Source organism: Orcinus orca, chromosome 19 (genome assembly GCF_937001465.1).
Source record: "Orcinus orca chromosome 19, mOrcOrc1.1, whole genome shotgun sequence".
NCBI classification, from domain to species: domain Eukaryota; kingdom Metazoa; phylum Chordata; class Mammalia; order Artiodactyla; family Delphinidae; genus Orcinus; species Orcinus orca.
The window spans coordinates 45296973-45322316 of record NC_064577.1 but is presented as its reverse complement, the minus strand read 5'-3'; the positions used below and the strand labels follow the sequence as shown (position 1 = coordinate 45322316).

Sequence of the window (25344 nt, the reverse complement as noted above, 5' to 3'; positions counted from 1 at the left end):
TCAAAACAAACTCTTAAGCCAGGCTATCCCAACTACCATGTATTGGCTAGGTAAGCATCAGATACACTGTAAAATGCTTTACATAAAATGTCATTGAAATATCACAAACCATCTGATGTGATAAATCCCACTGTACTAATGAGGGAAAGACAAAAAAAAAAATTGATAAACCTTGCCCCCAAAACACAGGTACAAAGCGTGGAAGCTAGGACTGGGAACCAGATCTTTTGAATCCAATGCCTGTGCTTCTAACCACAGTACTCTACCGCTTGTTACATTTCCATTAATTTCTGATGAGGAAACTTGACTCAGAGGTCAAGTGAATTGTTTGAAGTCCCAGCTGGTAAAGAGGCAGAGCTGGGACTGGAACCCCAGCTCCGTGCCCTGGAATCGTCGGCTAATACAGTAAAGTAAACCACTGGGCAAGAGAACAAATGTGTGGGGGTCCCCCTCCCCAACTTATATAAAGGACACAGGGGGTTGCAGACAGACCCTATCTTCTACTTCTTACCCCTCCCCTGAAAGATGTTTGGCCTACCCCCAAAGTCTTAGTGAGTCAGGCCCGGAGGGATGGGTGTGGTGCTGCCCCGAGTTTCCTTCCTTTGCGTGAGGCTGTGCCAAAGGAGCAGGCTGCTAGAAGGGGAGAAGAAGTCTCTACCCAAAGAGCAACCCAGAGTCCAGTGATTACGGCGGGGCTTGAGCCCGGTAGTGGCAAGCCTTGGGGTCAGTCCGGCCCTAGTTCTTGGTGTCAGCACGTGGAGGTGCAACACTGGGATGAGGGAGGGGCTCCAACAAGGAGCTCATCAATGCAGGAGGGTTTGCTCCCTTGTCGGTGAGTTGTAAGACCCTGAAGAAAATCCACTTCGGCAAGCTTCCATTTCCACCTTGAGGATGTGAGGAAATAAGATTAGAGTTGAGAAAGAGTAATGACTAATAAATACCTTAAACTTGCACAGCACGCTTTACAGTTTATAAAACCGTTTCACAGCCTCAGCTCATTTGATCCTCAGAACAGTCAAGAGGCGACAAGGTGGCTATTATTAGTAATAATATAGACTAGGAAAACTGTAGCTCGGAATTTAGGTGACATGCGTAGGTTACCCTGCCTTTAAGTGACAGAGCTGAAACAAAAGCTCTGCCGCCCTTGGGAGCCTAGTGATGTGCCCTAGGAGGAGGACGGCTCCCCAAAAGCCAGGCCTTGAGCAACGCTCTTCTTGTAGAGGGGTTAGAGTCAGGGACGCTGGGCAGCAGCTAGAGGGCGCTAAGGCTGCATTGCGATTTCCGGGCGTCAGGACCCAGCAGAAGCCTGACAGCCGACCGGGAAAAAGACTCTTGGATTTGCCGGGCCGGCGCACTCCTCCTTCCCGCCCACCTGTCTGCCTTTGCACAGCGCAGCCAATTGGTCACCTCCACATCCTTATACGTCATCATTCCACGTCCACCTATCTCCTAGGCCATCCCGTCGAGCTCCGGGTCTCAGTTGTCCTCGGAGTTGCCTGGTCGGAAAGTCTCGAGGGTAAGGCGTCACCCTCGGGACAGCGGGCTCCCCTGGCCACCAGGGACGAGATCAAGGCCCCAGGGTGGGTGTCCTTTCCTTGGAAGCGGGTTCAGGGTTCTGAAGAGTTTCCCCTCGGCGGTCCTGAGCTGGCAGTTCTGGCGGTGGCTGCTGAGGCCCTGCCCAACGGCGGTCACATGCAGCTCCTATGAGGCCCCTGTCGCCGGTCGGCGATGTCCGGCTGGACTTGTCGCCGCCGCCGCTGCCGGCTGTGAGCGGGTCTCCGGTCGGGTCGTCCGGGCGTCTCATGGCCGCTAGCAGCTCCCTGGTGCCCGACCGGCTGCGCCTGCCGCTCTGCTTCCTCGGCGTCTTTGTCTGCTATTTCTACTATGGGATCCTGCAGGAAAAGATGTGAGCGGATCCCCCGGGTCGGAACGCAGACTTCCGCCCCCCTAACCAGTCCGCCTTGTCTCCCCAGCCTGTGGTCAGGTTCACGGTCCTCCCGCCCCTGGCCCCACGGTTCCCTTTTGCACCCCCACGCCGCCCCGCCCTCCCGGCATCCTGACCGCCTTTGCCGCTGAAACCTCCCTAGGTTTCCAAAACGCGAAAGTTGGTCTCTGGATTCTCGGGAGCTGGTTATTTTTCTTCCCTTGGTTGCTCTTTTTTCCTGTTGGTTCTAAGGAGCTAGGTTTCACAGGCTTAGGTTTCCATGACCTGTGCCGGCCCCTTTTGGGAACTCCCAGATGCTTGCAGGTAGCGGATTCCTTTGCCCTCGGCCCTGCTGCTATAGCCCAAATCCCTTGTTCTGCCCGGGATACCTCGTTTCACCAACTAATTTTTCACGTTTCCTCTTGCTCCATCCTGTACGGATATTTTTTCCTTCGGCTACGGGATCAGCAGCCTGGAATGTCTAGATTTTAGATGCCATAAAATCAGCTTCTGATGTCAATGAGCCCGGTGATCCTTACCAAACTCTCCCTACGTCTAGAGAGGCTAGAAAATTTCAAAGTGTTCAGTGGCTCTGGATTAGTAGGTAGATGGCACTGAGGGAAGTATACTAATTCCTCCCCTCTTTCTCATGCATTTCATTCTTAGAACAAGAGGAAAGTATGGGGAGGGAGCCAAGCAGGAGACGTTCACTTTTGCCTTAACTTTGGTCTTCATCCAATGCGTGATCAATGCCGTGTTTGCCAAGATCTGTGAGTACTTAGATAGTAATCTGTCGTGTGTCCCCTCCCCTTTGTATCCTAGGCGTTAGGTCTAAGTCTCAGCACCCTCAGCCCCTTTAGTGCTTGCAACAGCCTCTCTGTTCGATTGAGAAAACTAGTGGCTTTGGAAAAGGGTGAAACCCCATTTCCTTAGATTAAATCAACTTGTCAGTCAGAAATGTGCAGGGAATGGGTCTTCTGTGTTCCAGATCCCCATGAGAATACTTAAAGCTTTTTCCTTTGTCCTTTTGATTTTCCTTTATGTGTCAGCTTCAAGCATGTTTTGAGCATTCTCTCTTTGTTCCCTGGGGGCTAGCAGCAGGGATAACTAGTCCCTTGAACTGAATGGACACCCTACCCCCACCCCTGCCCTCCATGAGGTCTTGTGTTAGGGTTAGGTGGGATTGGAGAGTTGGAGAATCTTCAGAGATTTCCCAGTCTAAGAGGACAGAAATAGTTTGTGCTTCTCATCTTATTTGACAGGCAAATTCCTTTCATGTGGCTTCAACTTTTGCTCAGTGGTCCATCCTAGGCCCACCAGCTTTCTCTTGTATGTTTCTTTTGTCTTCTCCCAGTGATCCAGCTTTTTGACACTGCCAGGGTGGATCGTACTCGGAGCTGGCTCTATGCTGCCTGTTCTGTCTCCTATCTGGGTGCCATGGTCTCCAGCAACTCAGCACTACAGTTTGTCAACTACCCAACTCAGGTGAAACCTTAGGGTGGAATGAGGGTTGGCTCAGAAGTTGCTTGAAAAGGATGAAAGATGCTTCCCTCTGGCCTGTGACTTAAATAAAAAGAGAGTGTGTTTGGGAAGTTAAGAGTGTGAAGAACCATAGATCTGAGGTTTAGTGGTGGTGGGCTGGCCGTGGTAGGGCTGCTTTCCGAGGCTGCAGTCTCTGGTGCAGGCCTCGCACTTAACTCATCTTATCGTAGCACCTAGTACAGTACCTGGCACATCAAAGACGCTCAGAAATTATTTTTGCTGAATTTAATTTCAGGTCCTTGGTAAATCGTGCAAGCCCATCCCAGGTAAGCAGAAGAAGATGGTCGCCATCTTCCTTCCTCACTCTTCCTGCAGTGAGCTTGATCCTCCTCTGCTAGAGCTCTATGCCTCTGGGCTTTGTCATCTCACCATAGCTATCTCTCGGGTTCCCTCCATCCCTTCCCCCTGCCCATCCTTTATCACTTCCTGTGGTGTTGGGTGTTCATTAGCTGGTAATCCTCACTGAGAGCCAGAGGCTGACCTAACCTGCTTCACATAGTCAATCATTTTGGTGTCCCATGTGTTCACGTTGTCATTAGACACCCTAAATCCCATTTGATCATCAGTTTCCTTTTCCTCAACCTGTCACTCTTCCCTACTGCCCCTCCCCTGCCCTGTTCCTTCCTGGAACTTTCACCTTTGTTCTCTACCTCTTCCCTTCCTTATACTCTTTGCTCAACCTTGTTGCTCAGTCGTCTCTGTCTAGGTGCCAGCGTTGCACCCTCCTTTTGTCCTCTGTCGGCTTTCCTTCTCAGACATTCTTTTTTTCCTGTGAGTCTTTGGCTCCTAGAAGGAGAGTGTTGGGCTCATCAATGCCTATGGGTGCCTGAATTTTCCACTCTGTTTCTTCCCTGTAGTCATGCTCCTTGGAGTGACCCTTTTGAAGAAGAAGTATCCAATGGCCAAGTACCTGTGTGTGTTGCTAATTGTGGCTGGAGTGGCCCTTTTCATGTACAAACCCAAGAAAGTAGTCGGGATAGAAGAACACACAGTTGGCTATGGAGAGCTGCTCCTGGTATGCAATTCTGTTGGGAAAGGAAGCCTTTTCCAGTAATCTTAACAGAGGAGTATCCCCACCTGTGCAGGCAGAAGGCCAGTTATATGTTTTGAGGGAGGTTGTGATGTTTCTTGCCCCACATTTCTGGTCTTTGTCTCTGGCTGCAAAGCCCTTGGCTCTGCTAAGGCCATAGTGGGGAGCCTAAAATATTTCACTATGGGTCAGCTGTCCTTCTGGGGAAGGGATGACTCTGAGGCCTGTGTCTAAATGCTGGTGTGAGGTTCCAGAGACCTGAGAGCAAAGAGGAAAGGAGTAGTGTGTCTCTCACTGTGGCTTTCCAAGGAACATGGAAGCCAGGGTTAAAAATAATACTATAGGGCTTCCCTGGTGGCGCAGTGGTTGAGAATCCGCCTGCCAATGCAGGAGACACGGGTTCGAGCCCTGGTCTGGGAAGATCCCACATACTGCGGAGCAACTAAGCCCGTGCACAAACTACCGAGTCTGCGCTCTAGAGTCCGTGAGCCACAACTACTGAAGCCCGCGCGCCTAGAGCCCGTGCTCCACAACAAGAGAATCCACCGCAATGAGAAGCCCGCACACTGCAACGAAGAGTAGTCCCTGCTCACCGCAACTAGAGAAAGCCCGTGCGCAGCAACGAAGACCCAATGCAGCCATAAATAAATTAATTAATTAATTAATTAATTTAAAAATTACTATAGTAGCTATTACTTACTAGGTGTTAGGCACTTTTCCAAGTGTTCTACGTGTAAACTAGTTAATTTTTACAACAATAACCTTATAACTTAGATAGCATTATCTCCATTTTACAGGTGAAGAAACTGAGGCAAAGAAAAGTTAAATCACTTGCCCATGGTCACATGGCTGTTAATTGGCAGAGTTAGTGGCTTACATTGCCCCGGATTCTAATCCAGGCAGTGTGACCACAGAATCCAGTCTCTGGAGCCCTATACTCCAAGCCAGGAGGCTAACATGCTGGGACTAGATTTCCTCTCTCCAGCTTTAGTGGAAGAATGAGTGTGGCTCACCATGAGCCGTTCTAGGCCCCTGCACGCCAGACTTCACGGCATTGTGTTGGGAAGCGGTAGGCTTCCTGCCCTGCTCCAATCACATTACATCCATGTGGCTCAGATCGCCTGTCGTTCTGAGTGCCTGAGGGGAGGAGGGAGCTCACGTGGTCTCTCCCATCCTCCACCTGTGGACAAATGGCAGCATTTTGTTCTGAGGACTCTGTCTTAAGGCAGCGGCTTTTCTGAGGGGTCTCAGAAAGGTGAGAGTTCTGTGTCCTGCGTTAGGGAGGGTCCCGGTGGCCTTCTCACTGCAGGCTGTACTCTTTCTTTCCCAGCTCTTGTCTCTCACCCTGGATGGGCTGACCGGCGTTTCCCAGGACCACATGCGGGCTCACTACCAAACAGGCTCCAACCACATGATGCTGAACATCAACCTTTGGTCGACATTGCTGCTGGGAGCCGGTAAGGAGCAGTTCTGCTATTCTTTCTACGTATCAACAGAGGGCAGACTGCCCTCATCCACATAATCTCTAGCTCTGGTGCCAGTTGCTAACTTTGCCCATCAGTTCTCAGATGCCTTTATGTCCAGGCCCCTGAGAAGCCTTGGAGAAACCTTCACCAGTTGGCTCTACTTGCTACTTGTTACTGGCACAATCGGGTAGACCTGTGCCAGGTATCATGGGAGGACACACAGTAGTAAAATGCTGGGGTGCCCTGGGAACTCGCCCTCTTCTGAGGGAGATGAGACACTGGTATGTGGTGAATACTGAATATTGTTCAAACATGGATGTATTTGCTTTTAAATCAGTGCTTCCTAACTTTTTTCAAATCTGGGCACACACAGGGAGTATTTTTCATACAACACACTAGGGTTAACAGAGGAGGCTTCTGATGGCTGGAATCGAGCAGTGCTTGGGGCTGCCTTGAGCTCGGGATGTGTGGATCAGTATCTTCACAGCATCTGAGGTTTGCTGCGTTCAATCACTTTGGCAGAAGTAACTCATTAACTTCCAAGTATTTCCCAGAAGAGTCTTTAGTTAGTTTCTCTTATCAGAAAAATAGGAGATGCCTGATGGGACAATACAAACCCACTCCATATGTTTTTCCATGGCCTCCTTCAGAGTGCTTTAGCAGGCCTCTGCAGGGGTGTGAATACAGGCACACAAGATGCACCGTTCATCTTTTGACGTTTCTTCCTAGGAATCCTGTTCACTGGGGAGCTCTGGGAGTTCTTGAGCTTTGCTGAAAGATACCCTGCCATCATCTATAACATCCTGCTCTTTGGCCTGACTAGTGCCCTGGGCCAGGTGAGTGCCTTGATGGAGGATGGCTTGGCTTCCCCAAAAGAGACTGGCCTGGCTGCGAGAAGAGGGGTGGCAAGATTAGCCGTGATGTCCTGTTACAGACTTTAGACCTCTTGGCAGATAGATAGCCAAGAACCAGCCTGACCTAGTCTTTCCCTGTCTTTCTCTAGAGCTTCATCTTCATGACAGTGGTGTATTTTGGTCCCCTGACCTGCTCCATCATCACCACAACTCGAAAGTTCTTCACCATTTTGGCCTCTGTGATCCTCTTCGCCAACCCCATCAGCCCCATGCAGTGGGTGGGCACTGTGCTTGTGTTCTTGGGTAAGTTCCGTCCAGAGCGGGCAGCTCTGGACCACACAAAGGGACAGTGACAGAGCGTTATTCTTTTTCCTTAATATTTACTTGTATATTTGTGAAATTCATTAGGTTACTTTAGAGAAAATTTTTTAAAAGAGAAAAGGAAGCATTACCTCTACTCTAGCTTTCCTAAGGAACATTTCATTTGAGTGATTTCTTTCCAGTGATTCTGCTTTCCCCAGATACTGAGCAGGGTAAAATTATTATACTTATTCCCTACTCATTTATGCTGCTGTGGGTAAGCTGAGAGACCTAGCTTAGAAGTTTGATTCTTAAATTTCTTTCAGTCTTGCTGTATTATTATTTTTTTCTTGGCTGCACCACACGCAGCATGCGGGATCTTAGTTCCCCAAGCCGGGATCGAACCTGTGCCCCCTGCGGTGGAAGCGTGGAGTCTTAACCTCTGGACTGCCAGGGAAGTCCCTGCTGTATTTCAAATATACATGTAATTACCAGTATCTTGGTGATTTTTTTTCATTTGATACCAATCTCTTTTCTCTGAGGAGCTTTTATAAAACCAATGTTTGAAAACTAGTTTTATTTAAAGCTCCAATTTTGGAGAACCAAGGCTCACCCCCACCCCCCCCCACCCCCAAATCATTTGTAGGCTTCATTTCTCCCCATAAAGTTAAGCCCGTGTTCTCTCTCTCTATAGGTCTTGGTCTCGATGCCAAGTTTGGGAAAGGAGCCAAGAAGACATCCCACTAAGAAGAGAGAGACTACCTCCACTCCAAGAATATTTTAAGTTATTTTCTCGAACAGTGACATCTTTTGGGAAAATGGACACAATAGAGATAAAGGACTAGGTCTCAGTCGGCTATTTTGTTATTTTTTTTTTAAGGAAGCAAAATCACGTACTCTAAAAACAGCATTTGGATTTTAACAAGACAGAGTGCCTGTTTCTGTTTTTGATGGCCAGGAGCACAGCCTCGCACAAGTAAAGAAAGAAAGAGGGGGAAGAGGCAGAGCTTGGTGCTCATGGCCCAGGCTGCTCCCTCGTGGGTGTGGTTAACCTGGCTGGGTGGCCAGTTCCCCCAAGAGTTGCTGTGCTTGTGGCTTCTGTTCCCACAGGCCAAGGTCTAAATATCAGGACAGGTAACTGTCAGAGCCAGAGGATGTAGAAATCACTTTCTCTCTTAAAGCTCTGGTGGGCAAATATTTCTTAAAAAACTACAGATATATTCTCCCCTTGAGAAACTTCTCTCAAGGTTGAGCTAAAATGAGCCCAGAGCCTCAGAGTCTGCTGTGCGTTCACATTTCCCCAGTGCGTCCCCTTCAGCCAAAGCTCAACCAAGTCCAGAGTGGAGACCCAGTGTGTATGTCATGAACAGCTTTGGAAGGTCTGATTCCCTTTCTCCACCTCCGCGTCTGTTCTTGGTCCTCTCGGTCCCCTCCTGGGAAGGCTGGATTAATCCTTCCTATTCCCCTGCCCCCTTCAGCTGCTAAAACATTGCAGTCCTCCGCCATCCTGGCTGTGCCCTGGTGTCCCCATGCCAGCTCCTGCCTGTTGAAAGGGATGCTGGTGGAAGGCACGGTGGCTGAGTCCTGGCATAGAGCCGCCGTTGTCGAATTTTCTGTGTGGCAGTGGGAGGGGAAGGCGGAGCATGGAGCAGAGCCACCTGCCCAGTGCTGCCTTCAGAGTTGGAAGTCGAAATCCTCCGTGGACCAAACTTTACACATGAAAGTGCATTTCCACCAGCTGCAACTTTCGCTCCATCTGTTCAGCAGCCCCAGCCCCTTGGCTCTCCAGATGGGAGCCCAGCCTCCTTCCTGCGCGGCTGCCTTCCCACCCCCCGCCCAGCCTTTCAAGACCTGCCTCACTTGCACTCGTCTCACTCTCTAGGGGCCCGAGTTCACTGCAGCTCTGCCCCCAAAGGCCCCCTCTCATCTTGAACTCCTCCTTGAGAGAAGAGGTTTTAAATACAACTGGCTGAACTTCCTTCTTTTCTCCACCCTTTTGTTTTCTCTGTTTCTCATCCTGAAAGGTGCATCAATTAGCTCCTTCCCTGCTGGACTGATAGTTCTTCCAAACTGTCTTCTGTGGATTGGTTAGGTGGTGAGACCACGTTACCAGGGCCAGGGGCCTATAAGCAGTCCTCACGTGGGCCTGTTGTTTTAACCAGAGACGTGTTCCCAGCTATCAGGCCAGTCCCCTCCACCTCTACCCCCTGCCATCCCCAGCCAGGAGTCTCAGGTGTGCCTCATACCAGTCACCAAGAGCAAGAAGGATTTCCAACAGCTCAGCCTGCCTCTCACCTGATACTAGAGCAAGCGTGTCCTAGGTGAACCAGGAGCCCAGGTCTGGTATATTCATTCAGTCCTGTGTCTATTCATCTAACCCTTCCTTCGGTGTGACATGTCCTGTGAACATGTTGTGAGTTCAAAGTTGAGTAGGACCAGTACTTACCCTCTAGGGTGTTCACGGTCTAATAGGGAGACGGGTAGAAAAATCACTGCATCTCAGAAATGCAGAGCTAACAACGAAGGAAGGTGTCTGGGCAAGGTGAGGCTTGAGCTGGAGAGAGCACGTAAAGATGAAAGGAAGTGGAAAGGCAGCTTTGGCTCTACCGCCAAGTGGGAAATGGGGTTTTAAACTGCCTGCTTCTCCCTGTGCTCCTGCTTCAACTCAGTTCAAGTGAGAGCACAGGAGCAGGTGAGTGGCTCTACAGGGAGGCGTCATTTCAGCTCAATTGCAAGATATTTTAAAATGTTGTGTGAGCTGCCAGCTCGTTCGGGGTGGCGTACTCACCTACAGGATCACAGGAACTGAGAGTGCCAAGTCAGACTCGGCGTTGGTAACACTCTGCTAGGTTATAATGGTACCGATAAACGTGAAATACCAGGCAAGTTCAAACAGAAGTACTGTTGATCACTAACCCTGGGCAGCCTGATGTCTCAGGTTTCTAAGCATCAAAGGACTTTCATCTGCAGTTAATTCTCAGCTATGTGTATAAGGGAGGGCACCAGGACACACATTTCCCCAAGCACTGTGTTCTTTTGGGGTGTACTGTACTTAATGTCTATTTTGGTCAAACTATCTGGCTTACTTCCTTAGGTGTTTGTGCTCAGGTTCGTGGTAGAGTGGTTTTTCCATTTCCTGTACACCTCTTAGCCTAGGGCAAGGGGAGCGATGCACAAATGTGATTTGGGGTAAAACCATAGGGAAGGCTATTCTGCAATTAATCATTATAAGGAAGAAAAATTATATGTTGTTCAAAGGACTTAAAGGCAGGAATTAAACATTCACTGTGTATAATCTCTAAAGTGAGTTCTTTAGGATTGGGTGATGTGTTTTCTCACAGCCCTGTAACACCCCTGTGAAGAGGACTGAGCAGGCATCTGCACCTTTTATAAATGGAAAAACAAGTTAGGGAAGGGGGCAACTTGCAGTAGGTCCCTGGGTGTGTCCCAGAGAGATTAACTAGAACTCAAGGTTCCCCGAGTTCCAGTTGCATCTTGGACCTATGCCCTTGGAGGGGGAGAAGCCAACCTCCTCAGGAGGCCCATTGCCTCTGCCGTCTGGTCCCACTTGTCGGTGGAACAGTTTGCACACTTTCTGAGTGGTGCTGGTCACCCTCCCCAGATGTCCTGGCAGAGAAAGTGTCCTGGGTCTCTGCGGGATCATTCAGCCCTTCCCACTGAAAACACACCAGCTGTCTTTAGGAACAGCAATCTCATATTTATTGAGCTCCTTCTTTCCAAAAGCTCTTTTAGTTCATGGCATTTTATCCTTACAACACTCCTGGGGAGAGCTTAGGCCAAAAACAAGTCTCCCCGTATACGGAACAGGGAGCCCAAAGTCCACCAAAGTGCATTGGCTGAAGGTCACACGACTCCGTGGCAGGGCAGGGCCCAGAGTGAGCCTCCACTTAGCACATGTCAGAGGTCAGCAAGCTAAGGCTAAGGCACTGGTTTCCGGCTGTTTGGATTTCCTGATCCAGTAGAATTTTCAAATAATTTGGGGGGCTGATATAAGTATGCTGGCTTTTTATATTTTCAAGTAAGGACTTAAAAAAAAAATCTAATATTATGGCTTACAAAAGGACACTTTAAGTCCAAAAATTTTAGGAAAGGCTATCCACCTCGGAATAAAGAATCCTTCTTCCAAAGAAATGATAGTTGGAAATCATACCACTATATAGGTACTAAGAAAAATTGATTAACTGCAGAAAATGTTCAACATAAAATGTCATCCTATGGTAATACATTGTACGCATATCACTATGATTGCTGGCTTGAAACACCTGGGTCAGTTTGGGGCTTGTATTCCATGATTCAGTCTACTGAAGCTGAATGTCGCATAAGCATATGCTGACAAAGATGGAAGCAGCAGGCGATGAGGTTTTGCATCATTTAGAACATTCTGAGAGTCTAAACCAACATCTGCCTGACCTTCTGCCTTCCCTCTGCAGGGTCAAGAGGAGAGCAGGCTCTAAGGGCTGCGGGAGGGAGAGAAGACGCGGCACCTCCACTCCAAGGTCTGCTCCCAGGATGTTCAGGCCGAAGCTTTTCATCACCCAGCTCAGAGCACCCAGAATTTATCCTGGAAGAACTTCCACCTACTGCTGAAAGCTAATTTCTGACAGTCCTCAGACTGGGAACCAGGGTGCTCTACCTGCCGTGGCAAGAAGGCTGGAAAGGAGAACAAAGAGGGTCTTGGAACGGGGAGCGATTTCATCCCGTGCCTTCCACTCGGCTGAGGGACAAGTCCACAAGGGCTGGTGGGTTTTCTGTCCAAATATGCCCAACTCCTTGTTATTTCTGGGAGAGGTGGAAGAGGGAAGAGGTTCAAGGCATTCTCCAAGGTGGAGGGGGGGACAGGATATTTCTTCCTGCCCACTTCTGTGTTTTGTCATGGTGTGTGGGTGGCCAGAGCTAGCAGAAGCATCATGTTTTAGCTCAGGGGCTGACTAGACACCATTTCCTCCTACTCAGGACCCTGGAACTGCCACATTCAGACCATAGCCCTAGAGGGAACGTCACTCTTACACGAAGGCTGAGAACTCCCTGAAATTTTAATGTACGAATGTGTGTGTAACACAGGTGCTCGCACATATGTCAAGCTAGTAGGTTAGTTTTGCTGTAAAAAGGGTCCACAGCTCTCTTTAGATTCTCTTAGGGGTCCACTGTAATCATGGCCTCATTTAATGAAAACTGATTTCCCAAATAGAGTTATTGTATAACTGGGCAACACTATAAAGTATGAGAAAGTATCATCTCCAGCTCTGTTTAGATGGAGGGGTGAGATTGAGTTTGCAGAGAAACCCAAGGAGGGTAACGCATCCGATTTCATTTCTAGTTTTCTCCTGGCCCCTCCAACACACTTTATCTAAGGTTGTCAGGTTTAGCAAATAAAAATACAAGATGCCCAGCTAAATTTGAGTTTCAGATAAACAGCACATACTTGTTGAGTATAAGTATGTCCCATGCAATATTTGAGACATATTTATACCAAACAATTGTGTCTTGTTTATCTGAAATTCAGATTTAGCTGGTGTTCTGTATTTATCTGGCAACAGTTTGTGGCATTAGTCTTTGTCACCCGTTCTCATGGGCTCCTCTTCATCTAGGAAAGGAAGGCACTCTCAGATGCATCACCACTTGCAATTCCGTGCCCAGGGCTTCCAGATACTTTTGTTCAGGGCCAAAACATTTTGTAATTTCCCTCTTGGCCAGGGGGAGATGCAAGCCCAGACCAAGTCAGCAGGGGGCACCATTTTCTTAAAATAGATCCCCAGTGGCATTTCAAGGGCCTCAGAAAGGGGAATATTGAGTTGAAGTTTCTATTTGCTGCTTCCGTCTTCCCTCTGTAGCTTCCCATTTCTCCCCACCCCACCACCCTGCCAGAGTCATCCGTGTGAAGCAAGACTCTGATCCTGTCACTTCACTCCTTAAATCACTTCCAAGATTCCGTGCTTACCTTCCTAATACACTAAAAAGCCCTTCCGGGTCCCACGGGAGTCTTTTCCCGGCTTCAACTCCTGCTGTTTCCACCCTACCTCATCCCACCCTCCTCATACTTCCGGCACCCCACCCCACCCCCATTCACCACCAACTATTTGCAGCTTCCCACTATACTATTCACTGTCACGCCTTTGCACCCACAGTTCCCTCTGCTTGGAATTCCCTTTTCCACCTGATGCTTCTAGCGGCTCCATTCATTCAACACATTTCACAAGTGTGCATTGAGATCATCCCTGTACCAGGCACTCTGCTGTGGGCTGGAGATACTTGGAGGAGGGAACCGACTGGAGCCTTTTCCTTATGCATCTGACGATGGGGGCAGGGGAGAAACAGTATACAAGTCATCAAATCAACAAAGTCCTTGGACTTAGTTCAAGGGATAACTGATCTGACTCCCTTGAGCAGAGCTGATGGTTCCCTCCTTTGGGTCTTCTGATGGCTTTTCATTCTAAGGGTCCCAAATTCTAACACGTGCACGATGGTGGTAGTGAACGTGGATGAACGAAACGAACCAGTTTAACTCAACAGGGAAGTGGGTGAGGTGGGGTGTGGGTATGTGACCTATGACACTGAGAGCACATCCCAGCTAAAGGGGACAGTGGTGTTTTACCTCCTCCAGATTACTGCCAGATGTGTTATTTCAAAAACAGATGGAAATATTGATTTTTATGTGAACTCTGACAATTTTTTAAATTCCTTGCCAGCTAAACTAAACGTGTCTACAAGTCAGATTTGGCCCATGGCCACCGGTTTGCCACCTCTCATATTGCAACACTGTATCACTGTCTTGTGTCTGATTAGTACTTACATATATTTTCTCCCCCAAGACTGTGTCCGTGTGTCTTTAGCCCCTAACAGTGACTGGCACAGGGTAGGTGCCTGTCAGACATCAATAAGTGTTTGTGGAAGGGTGGAAAGAAGGGAGGGAGAAGGAGGCAAACTGGGAACCACAGTTTGTTGATGGAAGTTCTTATTCCCACTGCTTTGGGCATGGGACGGATGGAACAAGAAAGCCTGAAACAATTTATTGCTGAGTGTGCACGTGTTCATGAGTGTGAGTTCCCACGTTAGCAGGTGTGACAGCTGGAAAATGTGTCTAAGAACCATCGGCTCCTTTCTCAGTGAGCTCCCAAGCCATCCCACCTCATTCTCGGCGGATGAGGGGGTGGAGAAGAATGCAGGGCTCACGGTGGACGCCTGGCTTCCTTCCAGGACCCGTAGTCGCTGGCACGGAGATCAGAAAGAGCTTATAGAGGCTTCTGGCACCAACTGATACATCCTCAGGGGAAGGTGTCTGGCAGCTGCTGCCACCCACTCACTGCCTACCCGCTAGAGTGCCCGCTGCATAGCAAGCAGTTGTGGGGGTCAAAGTAAAATGCTCCCTCTTCTCACTTGTCCAAAGTGAGACCATCAAAATGACCCTTCACCCTGCATTGGGGGGATCAAAACTCCCAAGTTGAAGAGAAGGGTGGGGATGGCTTAGACTCCGCATCGCAGCCCCCAGAGACAGAGCGGGGGCTTGGCCCCTGGAGCAGTCTGCTGGTCCTACTAACGGTATGCTGTCCTTTTTATCAAGAGAGGGTTCTGCCTTGTGCCCACACAAGGGAGCATTCTTGCTGCCCCAATGAATAAGGACATATCTTCAGAAAATAGATATCTGAGGCTCAGAACATATATTTTGTCTGATTTACAGGAGAAGTAACCAGATCAATCAGGAATCAGAACTTCCACCTTGGCCCTGAAATCTCTTGTGAGACCTGAAAAATGTGATTTTCCGAAGCGGAGAGGGTGGAGGGTGGAGGGGCAGCCTGAAGTACATTGGAGTCACTCTTTAAGCGGGATTATGGAAATTTCTGTCCCATGATTCTCTCTCTGGTGAGAGGTATCTTGAAAGCCAAAGATGCATCGTCCAGCCTCCAGTGTGCCCCTTGCTCGCTACCGGCGCTTGGCCAGCCCGAAGTTTTGAAGCAAGACTTTCCAGGAAGCAATCTCTCCCACAGGCAGTGCTGACTCAGCCCAGACTCCAAGCTCTCAGGCTGGTCCCTGGCCCAGAGTAGCCAGCAGGGGCAGAGACGCACAGGGGGCTGTGATCCTGGGCTGTGTGGGTGCTGCTGGGAAGGGGAGATCGGGGTGCAAGACAGTGGGGCACGGATCCTGAATTGTTTAGGCTTTTGCTAAGGGAAAGGGGAGGAGACTCAAATAGTGGCTCGAGTCCTCCGAGTTCCAGCATCCTTTGTCAAAAACTATCTTTCCTAAATTTCCAGAGGCAGGGATCGTGGCCAATTTAGTACCTTGAATCTGGGAGTGAGAACATTCCTTGTCTCATTTTGAGTCTGCCGTGGGGGGGTGTGACTGCCCATCTCTCCGGGGCCTCCACCTGACTCTCCAACATCCCCTTTCCCCAAAGGACCCCACTTGGATTAAAGGGAAATGTGTGCCCCCTCCCTCCTCTCCACTTTACAAATTACCTATGGTTCCTCCCATCTCTGCTGCTCCCTGTTTCCCTCCTGCAGCCTTCCTCCTTCAGTCCTTCATGCCATTTTCCTCTCTCCATACTCCTCCCTTCTCTCTCTCTCTCTCAATCTCCCCCAGTTCTGACAGCGAATCCTTTCCCTGGCACAGGCCCTCGACTTGCTTGCCAGCTCTGCTGGGTTACTCTTCTCATTTCTGTAGCTTCTGTCCAATTATCTCTCTGGCCAAGCTCATCGGGAGCCCTCTCCTCTGGCCACGCGCCTCCTTCCTTCCTGCTGCTTGCTAGCAATGCTATCACCCACGATTCATTCCCATTTGGGAATGGGGGTAGAAAGCTGGTTTGAATAAACTGGGAGGTGTCTGGCAATCTATTCTGTGTTCTTCTCTGAAGGCCCCAGCAGAGTTAAGCAAAGCTTAAGGAAGAGGACACCATTTCCTAGACCACTAAGGGCTGCAGGATCTAGTTCTAACGAATGGGGGACCAAAAGCTTTTTAGAGTCAGCCGGTCCTGAAAAACAAGGGCCCAGTGACCGGGAGGACTGGAAGTCTTGCCACGGAAAACAAAGCTGTGACTCAAAGGCATCACGTAGATGCTTTCTTGCTCATCCACGTTCCTGAGTTTAATGTCGTTGGCTTGGGAATTAACTTTGAGACTTTTCCAACACAGATAAAAATAGAGCTCATAAATGCCATCACTGGTACTTTCCGATAAGGTGGCCTTTTAAGGGAAGACTGGGCTCCCAGTGGATGCAGTGAGTCAAGGAGCCTCTCAAGCAGATTGTTCAGGGTTCTCACAGGCTGCCGACCAGCCTGTGACCAAACAGAGGATGCAGGAAGAGGAAGCTCCTGGAGGCTTCTGTGCCTGAAACGATAGGATCCAAGTTCCTGAAAGGAATGTTTCTTTCACTAGTTAATTCATTTATTCATCACACAAGCATTTATCTGAATACCTATTACATGCTAGGAATGCTTCCCTGTGCTAAAAACATAATAGAGAGAGAGAAAAAAAAAAAAAAAGGGAAATCCCTACCCCCAAAGAGCTTGACATCTAGTGAGGGACAGAGAGGGAATCAGGCAACAACGATACAGGGGTTGCAGTGAGAGGAGAAATATGGGAAGACCTAGCTCAGGGCTAGGGGACATGCACAGCTTCCTGGAGGAACAGACGGATGAATTGAAGCTGGAGAATCAGCAGAGAATTAACCAGGGGAAGGTGAGGGTAGGGGCAGGGAAATCTGTGGAGAAGACTGTTCTGGGAAGAGAGAGCAGTATGTGCAAACAGAGGGGACTTGGTTTACTCAGGGAATTGAAAGTAGTTCTCTGTGTGACAGGAAACCTTACTGCTAGGTGCGGAGGGAAGCATAAGAGACCACCTGGAGACTAAGGCATAGGTCACTGGTAAAGAGCCTTTCACCTCTATTAAGGAGTATGGTTTTTATATTGAGGGCAGTGAAGGGTGGAATGCAAATAAGTGACTCAATCAGATTGACTTTTTAGACATCTCACTCGGGCTGCTGAGCAGTCATGAACTGGAAGGGTGAAGACCAGAGGTTGGGAGCCCAGGGAGGAGGCTGCTGCAATCCCAGAAAGGATTGGGGAGGTGTCAGTGGAGACAGAAGGAAGTAGGCAGAACTGGGAGATAACTAAAGCATGGAACTGTCGGAACTTGGTGTTGAATTAGAAGTGGGATTGAGGAGTCAAGGACCCTTTCCCGTTGCCAGGCTTGAGCTATTGGTGAGGCAAGAGAGCACCGGAGGAGAATCAGGCTTTACATCTGCTGAATCTCAGGTGCCTATGGACCATCCAACTGAAGATATCAGGTTGATAGTTGGATATGTAAGTGGAGCTCAAGAGAAAGACCTGGCTCGAGATAGATTTGGAATATTCTTTAGCAGATGGATGGCAGTGGAGCGGTGAGAATGAAGGAGCCATCTCAAGGCAAGAGAGGACAGTGTGAAGAGGAGAGGAACTGCACACAATCCAAGGAAAGCTGATATTCAAAGGATGAGCCTGTCAAGGAGACTGAGAAGGAGTAGCCAGAGAGGTAGAAGGAAAAACCAGGAGTAATGGTCGTCTGCTGTTGGCCCCCTGCATTCATTTCCTCCTTCTGCCAAGAGGGCCCTGAATTTCCTTTGGGGAATTCACTCCTCCCCTGTTCTCAGTCCTGCGGTTTGGTTCATAGGGGAGACACGCCGGCTGGCTATTCCTAACCCTCCTGACCCACTCCCCGCAGCCCTCCCACTTACTCTGTGTACTCCAGCCACACTAATTTTCCTTGAGTTTCTCAAAAACTCCACGTTCTCTCTGGCCTTAGGATCTTTATCTGCCTGGCCTGCTTTCCTCCTCGTTCCCCTTCTCCACGCTCTTTGCCTACTAACCTTCCTTTCATGCTTCCAACCTTCTTTGACATTCCAGACAAGTCTAGGGTTTTCTGTGGTACATTCATTCATTCAGTATGTACTAAGCACCTTCTGTCCATGTGTCAGCACCGTGCTGAATGCTGGGACATTATGGAGAGCAAAAGAAACAAACAGGCTGGAGCCAACAATGGATTAGGAGAGATTGATAATAAACAAGTAAATACACAAGACAATTACAAATTATTGTTAGTGTTGTAAAGGAAGTGAACAGAGCACCAAGATACCAAGAAGGTCCTTATTTTAGATAAGGCAAGTGGTCAGAGAAGGTTCTCTGGGGCTGTAAAGATTAAACTGAGACCTGAAAGAAGAGGCAGAACCAGCCAATGTGAAGAGTTTAGGGGAAAATTGTTCAAGGTAGGGGGAATAGTAACCACAAATGCTCATGGAGGAAAGAGGCTGATGGGCTCTAGGAATTGATAGATGGCCAGAAGAAGATGAAATGAAGATGGGGAAGAAAAGAGCAACGGGGGACATAGTTGAATGTGAGACTCTTAAAAGTAGTGGTACAAAGTTTGGGTTTTATTCTTGGTACAATGGGAAGCTATTCAAAGTTTTTAAGCAGGGGTGAAGCATGATCTGACTTAAGTTTTAATTAGATCGCCCTGGTTGCTGAGTGAAGAATAGATTGAGGGACAGCAAAGAATTAGGAAGACCAGTTAGGACCCTCTCGCTGTGGTTCAGGCCAAGGAGGATGTTGGCTAGAACTTGAATGGGACTGGGGAGATGGAGAGAAGTGGATGGATTCAAGGGATACTTTGAAACTAGAATTTATGGGAATGCCTGATGGATTAGAGGTAAGGTATTAGGGGAGAAGAGGACTCAAGAATGGTGCCCAATTTCTGGCCTGAATGAGTGGATAGAGAACCAGACTGGCTTGGCTTGGACTGCCCAAGCCCCCTTTGCTGCTCCCCCTTCCTTGGAACCCCTGAGGCAAATCTTCAGAAGCCCAGAGCTTGAGAGGCAAACATTGTTCAAAAACCACTGGGCTGGAGAATCAGTATGGTCCCTTCCGGTTTTGAAATTTTTAAATTCTAAACTGAAAACTTTGTGAATAGGGACACTATTTCTATTTCTTTTGATTTCTCCTGTAGTTACCTCCGTAGAGCTCTGTACCTGGGGAGCACTCAGTAAGTGCTACTTGACTGTTCATTTGGGCACAGACCTTCCATGATAGAATTTTAGTTTAAATTCCCTTTTAAAAATAGGATTCTAATGTAGAATAAACTTTCAGTTGAAATCAATTCACCTTGATAAAGTAGAGCCATGGCAAGGATAATCTAAAGTTGTAAAATCCGTAGTAATTTCTATTTGAGTGGAGGCAGAGAAAAAAAAATGTTTTTCCTAAACAACTTATCTACATTTAGGTAAATGTTATTTTAGGGCAAATATCAAGAGGTAGTGGATCAAGCCCATTCAGAATAGGGCCAAGAAACCACTGAACATAATTCGTAACAGTGAATAAAATCCATTTTTTGGTAATATATTCTCTCTTGAAAGCAAATATTGACCCTCTAAAACTTAGTTTGAAACAGTGACTTTAGGTAATTCTTAGAACCATTTTAAAGATGAACAAGATGGAGATGGAGCTGCGTGGCCAGTCCAGGACAAAAATCAAAGACAAGGTGGACTCAGACTTGCCATTTCCTCTCTTCTCTTTCCCACTGCTTCTCGTCGGCTTGATTCTCCACTCTTCAGACATGATCTTTCCCAACCATCTGAAAAACTCAGAACTTCAATATCTATAAGCACATTGATCAAATCGTCAGATAAGCACACTATTCCAAGCCTTTTATAAAAGAGGGAAGTAAAGTAACAGAATGTCTTTTATATGCCAAGCACTTTTGAACGAACATGTCATATGACGCTGCTTACTACCCTATGATGAATGCCCTGTTTCAAGGATGAGGTGGGAGGGTTGGTGGTCCAGCATCTGACCCCCTTCCTGTTTGGGATGAGTACCCTGCTGCGGACAGCGTCAGTGAGAAGGAGTGCTGAACGTTACACCGTGGACACCGTGGCAAGCGAGACCTTTCTTCGTTTCCCTCCTCACCGCCCCTCCCCCCTCCCCCATGGTGGTCAGGGCCCAGGATATGGTCTAGGATTAGTCAACAGGGTGCTGCTGCCTGGGCTTTGGGTTTGCAGCCTGAGGCACACAGACGGAAGAAAGGTTAAACGTCCTTTTGCAATGGCAGCAGCCGGAGCCATGTGTCTGCTGGTGGCACTTTGTGGCAGTGCCCAGCGGTTGGACCTCCTGGCCAGAAGGTCCTACTAAAGAAGGTTGTCGTTCTTCCTCCACCAGCCCTTGGTTTCTGCCGAATTTCCAAGACTGATTCTTCAGCTCCTGACAATTCTGGGAGCCAGAGATATTTCTTCAGTAAATTCCAGTTGGGGCTGATATAGCCAGCGTTGGGGCAGTTCTTACAACCAGAAACCTGACTGATCTGTGAGGAAACAGACCCTGAGGTCAAGGAGCTTGTTCAGGGACCCTGGCTAGCAAGTGTCAGTGTTCTGGCCGAGAAGCCCGTGCTGCTCTCTTTGATTCCATGCTTCCTGAAGAATTCTAAAGAACGGCATAAAGGAAAGGAGCAAGGATGGCACACCAATTAGAGTGAGGCTTGAAGACCAGCAGGCATGTGAACACTTACCCCCAAATCCACATTCAGTAATACATCCGTAAATAAGTGGGGTCTATTCTATTCTGTGTAGAGGGACTGTGCTATGTTCATATATTATTTCAGTTAATCCTCACAACATTATGATATGGTGAGCATTATTTTCTCCATTGTTCATATGGAAAAACAGGCTCAGAGAACCTCGTCCAAGTTTATATATAGAAAGCGATAGTGCTGGGTTTGAACTTGAGTCTCCGAGGTGGCTGGAGCTCATTCATTAAGCCACAGCTGCTTCACTATGAAATTTAATCAATCAATAAATGTTTCATCGCTGCCAATTTTCTACTAAACCCCATCACAGCCCTAGCACAACCTCATCAGTGTGTTCTTGTTGGTATGCTTCCTTGAGTGTGGTCTTACATCTGTATCCCAGGGGGTGTCATCTGTCACTTTAGACAGGACCATGCCCCTACTAAGGATCTTCCTTCCTGAATTTCCACCTCCTATCCAGGCACTCATCTTCTATTCATTCCTGCCTGCCTCTACCTCCCCTACACCTTCAAGGGAAACCATACCTTTGCTTATTGGACTGTAAAATGGAGCTGAAGATCCTCATTGGCAGAATAAATACCAGACATCTAGGGGTCTTTGGGACAGATTCCTTGCCCAGACCTGGCTCGTGATGGCCAAAGAACACTTTGTCATTTGTGTTTTGGATTAAGAAAACAAGTTCTGTGTGTTTCCTACCATCACAAAGAGCAGTGAATTGAATTGGTACCATTGTAAGGTTGATTGTTGTTGCACAGATAAAAGCCTTATTAAGTCCCTCGTGAGGGGAGAGAAGAGGGGGTTCCTTGCTTGTTGTGGTTACAACAATGAAACAGTAAATGGAGGAAATAATGAAATAACTGCACTTCCTCCCCTCCCAAACCTCATCAAGAGGCTGGGTGAGTTTTTAATTAGTGCTGCGTTTTCAATAAATCCATATCTGTACGTGGTACTGATTCTTTCCTGGATAAGGAAAGATAATAATGAGAATCCTATTTTTCAGCCCCACACTAAAGGGATGCCTAGTGTATTTAATCATGCTGTAGAAATCCTGGCAGCTTTCTCTGAGCCCAGCTTCTGCTCTAATTACATTTCTAGATTTTAGTAAATTGAAAGGGAAAATGTAGGAACAAAATAATTAAAACTGAAGAGGAAGTGCATATTAAAAAGGAGAAGCTGTTTAAAATTCTTCCACACAGTGCTTCCAAGGACATCTACAGTCATTTAATCAGATCCACACCAAATCAAAGTCCTTTGTACAGAGGCTGGTGGGATCACATCTCAGGTGGGCGGTATGGTCCCCACAGTAGAATGGGAGCCTCGTCACACCAGGCTACAGATGGAGATAGGACTCTTATGTCCTTCTAGCTCTCTGGAGATTCAGGGCCAGCCTGGACAAGCTGCTGGCGCAGACTCACCAGCTCTGAGGAGTCACTTCCCAGGTCCTAGGCAGAATCTGACTAAACTGTAATGATTAGCCCCAGTTGTAAGGTAGCTAAAGTATGTTGTCCGTGCCTCCAGTTTCCTCCTTCTGCACCCCTTCCCACCTCCATGCTCCTCCCTCCAAGCAGTACCCCTTTTCTTTCTTCCCTGCCATCCTGTGAGATCTGAAGTCAAAAGAACAGGAACTGAACAGTTTCAGTGACACCAGGAATCAGTTACTTGTAACTGGTTACTGGGTTGCCTGGGGGGCACTCTGATTCTTCCCAAGGACCAAAAACCTCGCTGGCTTCAGCTAACAGAATGAAATATTTGCTGCTGCTGATGAGTGAAATCTAATTGGAAAGTTTCAGGCACCAGCCTAATAGGTGACGAAAGTGCTTTTTGTTTTCAGTGGGGCAGGCACCGTAACCACATCACTGTTGAATTTAGGATCTCCATTTCTTGATCATTTTGGCTGAAATATGGGTTGAGCAAGCTTAAGGAGTTTAGAGTGTTTTGTCTGTCATTCCTAGGACATTTTAAGCTGTGGGATTGTAGGGTGTGCTTGCATATTTGAAAGTGGAAGGCAGCCTGGCACTGTCACAGCCTCCCCTGTGGCTTTGCTCATGGGCTCCCAGCTTTCCCTGCTGAACAGACTCACCAGCCACCCAGAGCCAGGATGCATGTGGCAGGAGACAGTTCCACAGAAGCAGAGCTTCCGGTAGCTATCCCCAAGGCAGGGCCCACACTTTGTCACCCCACGACCCATAGATTCATCTGGTTGCTCCTTTGGATACGATGCCTTCTCGTGCACTTGTGTGCATGTCTACGTAATGGTATAATCTCAGTATGGAAAAGAGACAACGCCTGTTCCAGATTATTTGGCTTGATTCAGTAAGAATAATTTTTTTACAGTTGAAGCTAAAGGAAAGAATTGTAACAATAACAAATATCCCATCACTGACATTATGACTCTAACATAATAACATGGAGATGACTTTTTTCTCCCAGGGCCAAGATGCTCTGAGACTTCCTGTTTTTTTTTGCCGGCACTGCACTGAATGCGGGATCTTAGTTCCCCGACCAGGGATTGAACCCATGCCCCTTGCAGTGGAAGCGTGGAGTCTTAACCACTGGACCACCAGGGAAACCCCTGAGACTTTTTTCTTTTACTCAACTCAGGAATCAACCATAGCCCTTGGGGAGCTAGGATGTGAGACCAGTTGGGGACCCAGGTGTCCAAGACAATAAATTGTCACTAAATCAGCTTCCTTTCAGTTAAGCCACCTATATGCCTGCCTTCCCTCAAAAGAACGGTCCTTCTCCTTTCTGTTTCCAAATGCTCAGTTTTATGTTACTTAAAAGAGTCTCTAACATCATCATAAAGTCTAAAAAATATTTTACTGACAGTTGGTTAGAAAAAAATGAGGTAAAGTCGTTAGTAAACCACACCCTGCTTGTAAGTATAACTTGCTGTTGTTAAATGCCTTTATTGTTACGGCCACCCCACTCCCACTCTTGGTGTGCCTCTATTTCGTCCTCGCACCTCCGCGAAGCCTGCCGCGCCCTGCACGCGACCCCCTCCGAGTTCCCGCCTCTTTCTTCTCAGGCCCCTCCTTCCCCTCAAATCCTCGGGGCCTGGTGAGAACCGGGACGCATGCGCACTAGGGAAGGTAGGCGGAGTCTTGAAGCAGAGGGAGGAGAGGCATGAGAACCCAGAGAGGGGAAGGGAGGGGAGTAGAGGGGGCGGAGGCCGTGCGGGGTGGGGCCTGGCGGGTACGCGCTCGCTGCGTCGACGTGCTGACGCCATGACGCCCCGGCTGGTGTGTTTCGGTGTGTGTGTGTATGTGTGAGTGTGCGCGCTCCGAGTGTGTGTGTATTTGTGTATCGGCGGTTCCGCAGGTCCCGGATGTTGCGGACAGTATGAGGCGAGTGCAGGGGGACGGGGACCAGCAGCTGTCGCCGCCGCTCTCAGGTGAGTGGGGGGAGGAGAGTCGAGGAAGAGGGTTGTCCTGTCGGAGTGGGGGCGGGGCGTCTCCCTTAAGGGGTGACTGACCCCCCCGCACTCCCGCCCCCCCCCCGCCTCACATAACTCTTCTCTGCCCCGTTTCCCACATGCCGGGTTACGTGGCCCGCGAATGCCAGAGCCTAATCAACCGTAAACGCGCCCCCGCCTTCGGCCCCCCCCATAATTTTCCCAGCCCCATCCCCCTTGCCAAATAGTGAGCTGTCGCCTGCGGCGAGATGGGTGACTGCGCATGCGCGAGTGTGAACGAGCCAGGGGTGCTTGTTCGCTGCCCTCGGGGCGCATGCGCATCGCTGTGTTGCAGGGACCTGCGGGATAAAGAGACCCTTGACCACGCGCCTGCCTTCTTCCCGGGCAGTGGGCTAGACTTGGTGCCAGATAGTGAGCCTGTTGCTTTTATCCAAAAGGGAGAATTTAAATTATTTAAGGGAGTTTATGGCAAAGCACCGTTCGCATCTTGTGTTGTCCTAGGGACTCCCAGGCTACAAACGCCTCCCAGAGCCAACATGCCCCACGCTGACCCTTCTTTTGAAACTGTCACTGCAGCTTCTAGTTCTAGCATTATTTTTCTTTCCTCGGATACTCCCATCGTCATGTTGTATCCTTAATGCAAACTTCCCCTAAATTTAGGAGTAGGTGCCCCAACCCATTCAATTATTCTGGCAGGGGATTTTGGTAGCCTTTCTAAGGAGGACTAGGGTCATAAAAACGAAAGTAAGGGGAGTTTTCGTTTAGTAAAGTTATTTATTATTCTCACAGAACTAGATAAAGAGCGAAGGGTATAGGGCTTAGAATAGTAATTGTAAATCAAGACGTCAGGGTTCTCTCATCTCCAGCCCTCCTACTTTGTGTGACCTATTTGCCTCTTTTTTGGTAAAAGATCTTCCTTAGCGCTTTCGTTTTAGCTGTACATTATTGATGCTCTGAACAGCACATGAAAACAAAAGCAATCTGAAACTACTGGTGGACAATAAATTACCCAGTGGACGTTTTAATTTTAAGTAACAAGAGTGGTGTTTCTTTCACATTTGCAAATAACAAAGAGCAAATTTTTAAAAATTAACTTTAAGGTACAGTAATATTTCAGTGATCTAGAACCAGGGTTTTCAGTTGGCAGATTACACGTGGTCCCTTAATTTACTCCTTCCCGTGTTGCCACTGCTTTGGATACTTGCTGCTTCTTACCTCTGCCATCAGAACAGAGTGAGGAGTTAATAAGCTGTTA

At 48.3% G+C, this 25344-nt stretch overlaps 2 protein-coding genes across 9 annotated transcripts in view; both read left to right on the top strand.

Annotated features, from left to right (window-relative positions):
- Positions 1–1395: 1395 nt before the first annotated feature.
- SLC35B1 (solute carrier family 35 member B1) lies at positions 1396–8043 on the top strand. 5 transcript variants are annotated; one of them, XM_012537772.3, is made up of 9 exons: positions 1396–1516; positions 2591–2694; positions 3304–3409; positions 3702–3732; positions 4324–4481; positions 5827–5953; positions 6692–6798; positions 6966–7119; positions 7811–8043. In XM_012537772.3, the coding sequence occupies exons 2-9, from the start codon at positions 2663–2665 to the stop codon at positions 7861–7863; spliced, it is 768 nt and encodes a 255-aa protein (XP_012393226.1). In that variant the 5' UTR covers positions 1396–1516; positions 2591–2662; the 3' UTR covers positions 7864–8043. The 5 variants fall into 5 exon arrangements, with proteins under 5 accessions (XP_012393226.1, XP_004282689.1, XP_033266813.1 ...); XM_004282641.1 differs by having other exon boundaries at positions 1450–1906; positions 3279–3409; XM_033410922.2 differs by lacking the exon at positions 1396–1516 and adding an exon at positions 1556–1580.
- A 15844-nt stretch (positions 8044–23887) lies between these two features.
- The window catches only part of SPOP (speckle type BTB/POZ protein), a 67982-nt gene continuing 66525 nt past the window's right edge, over positions 23888–25344 (top strand). For 3 of the 4 annotated variants that reach the window (XM_033410704.2, XM_033410702.2, XM_033410703.2), the window contains exon 1: positions 23889–24068. The gene's annotated coding sequence lies outside the window, so the exon portion shown is untranslated. Of the gene's footprint in view, positions 24069–25344 lie in introns of all 4 variants that reach the window. The other variant, XM_004282642.3, reaches the window with a different exon arrangement.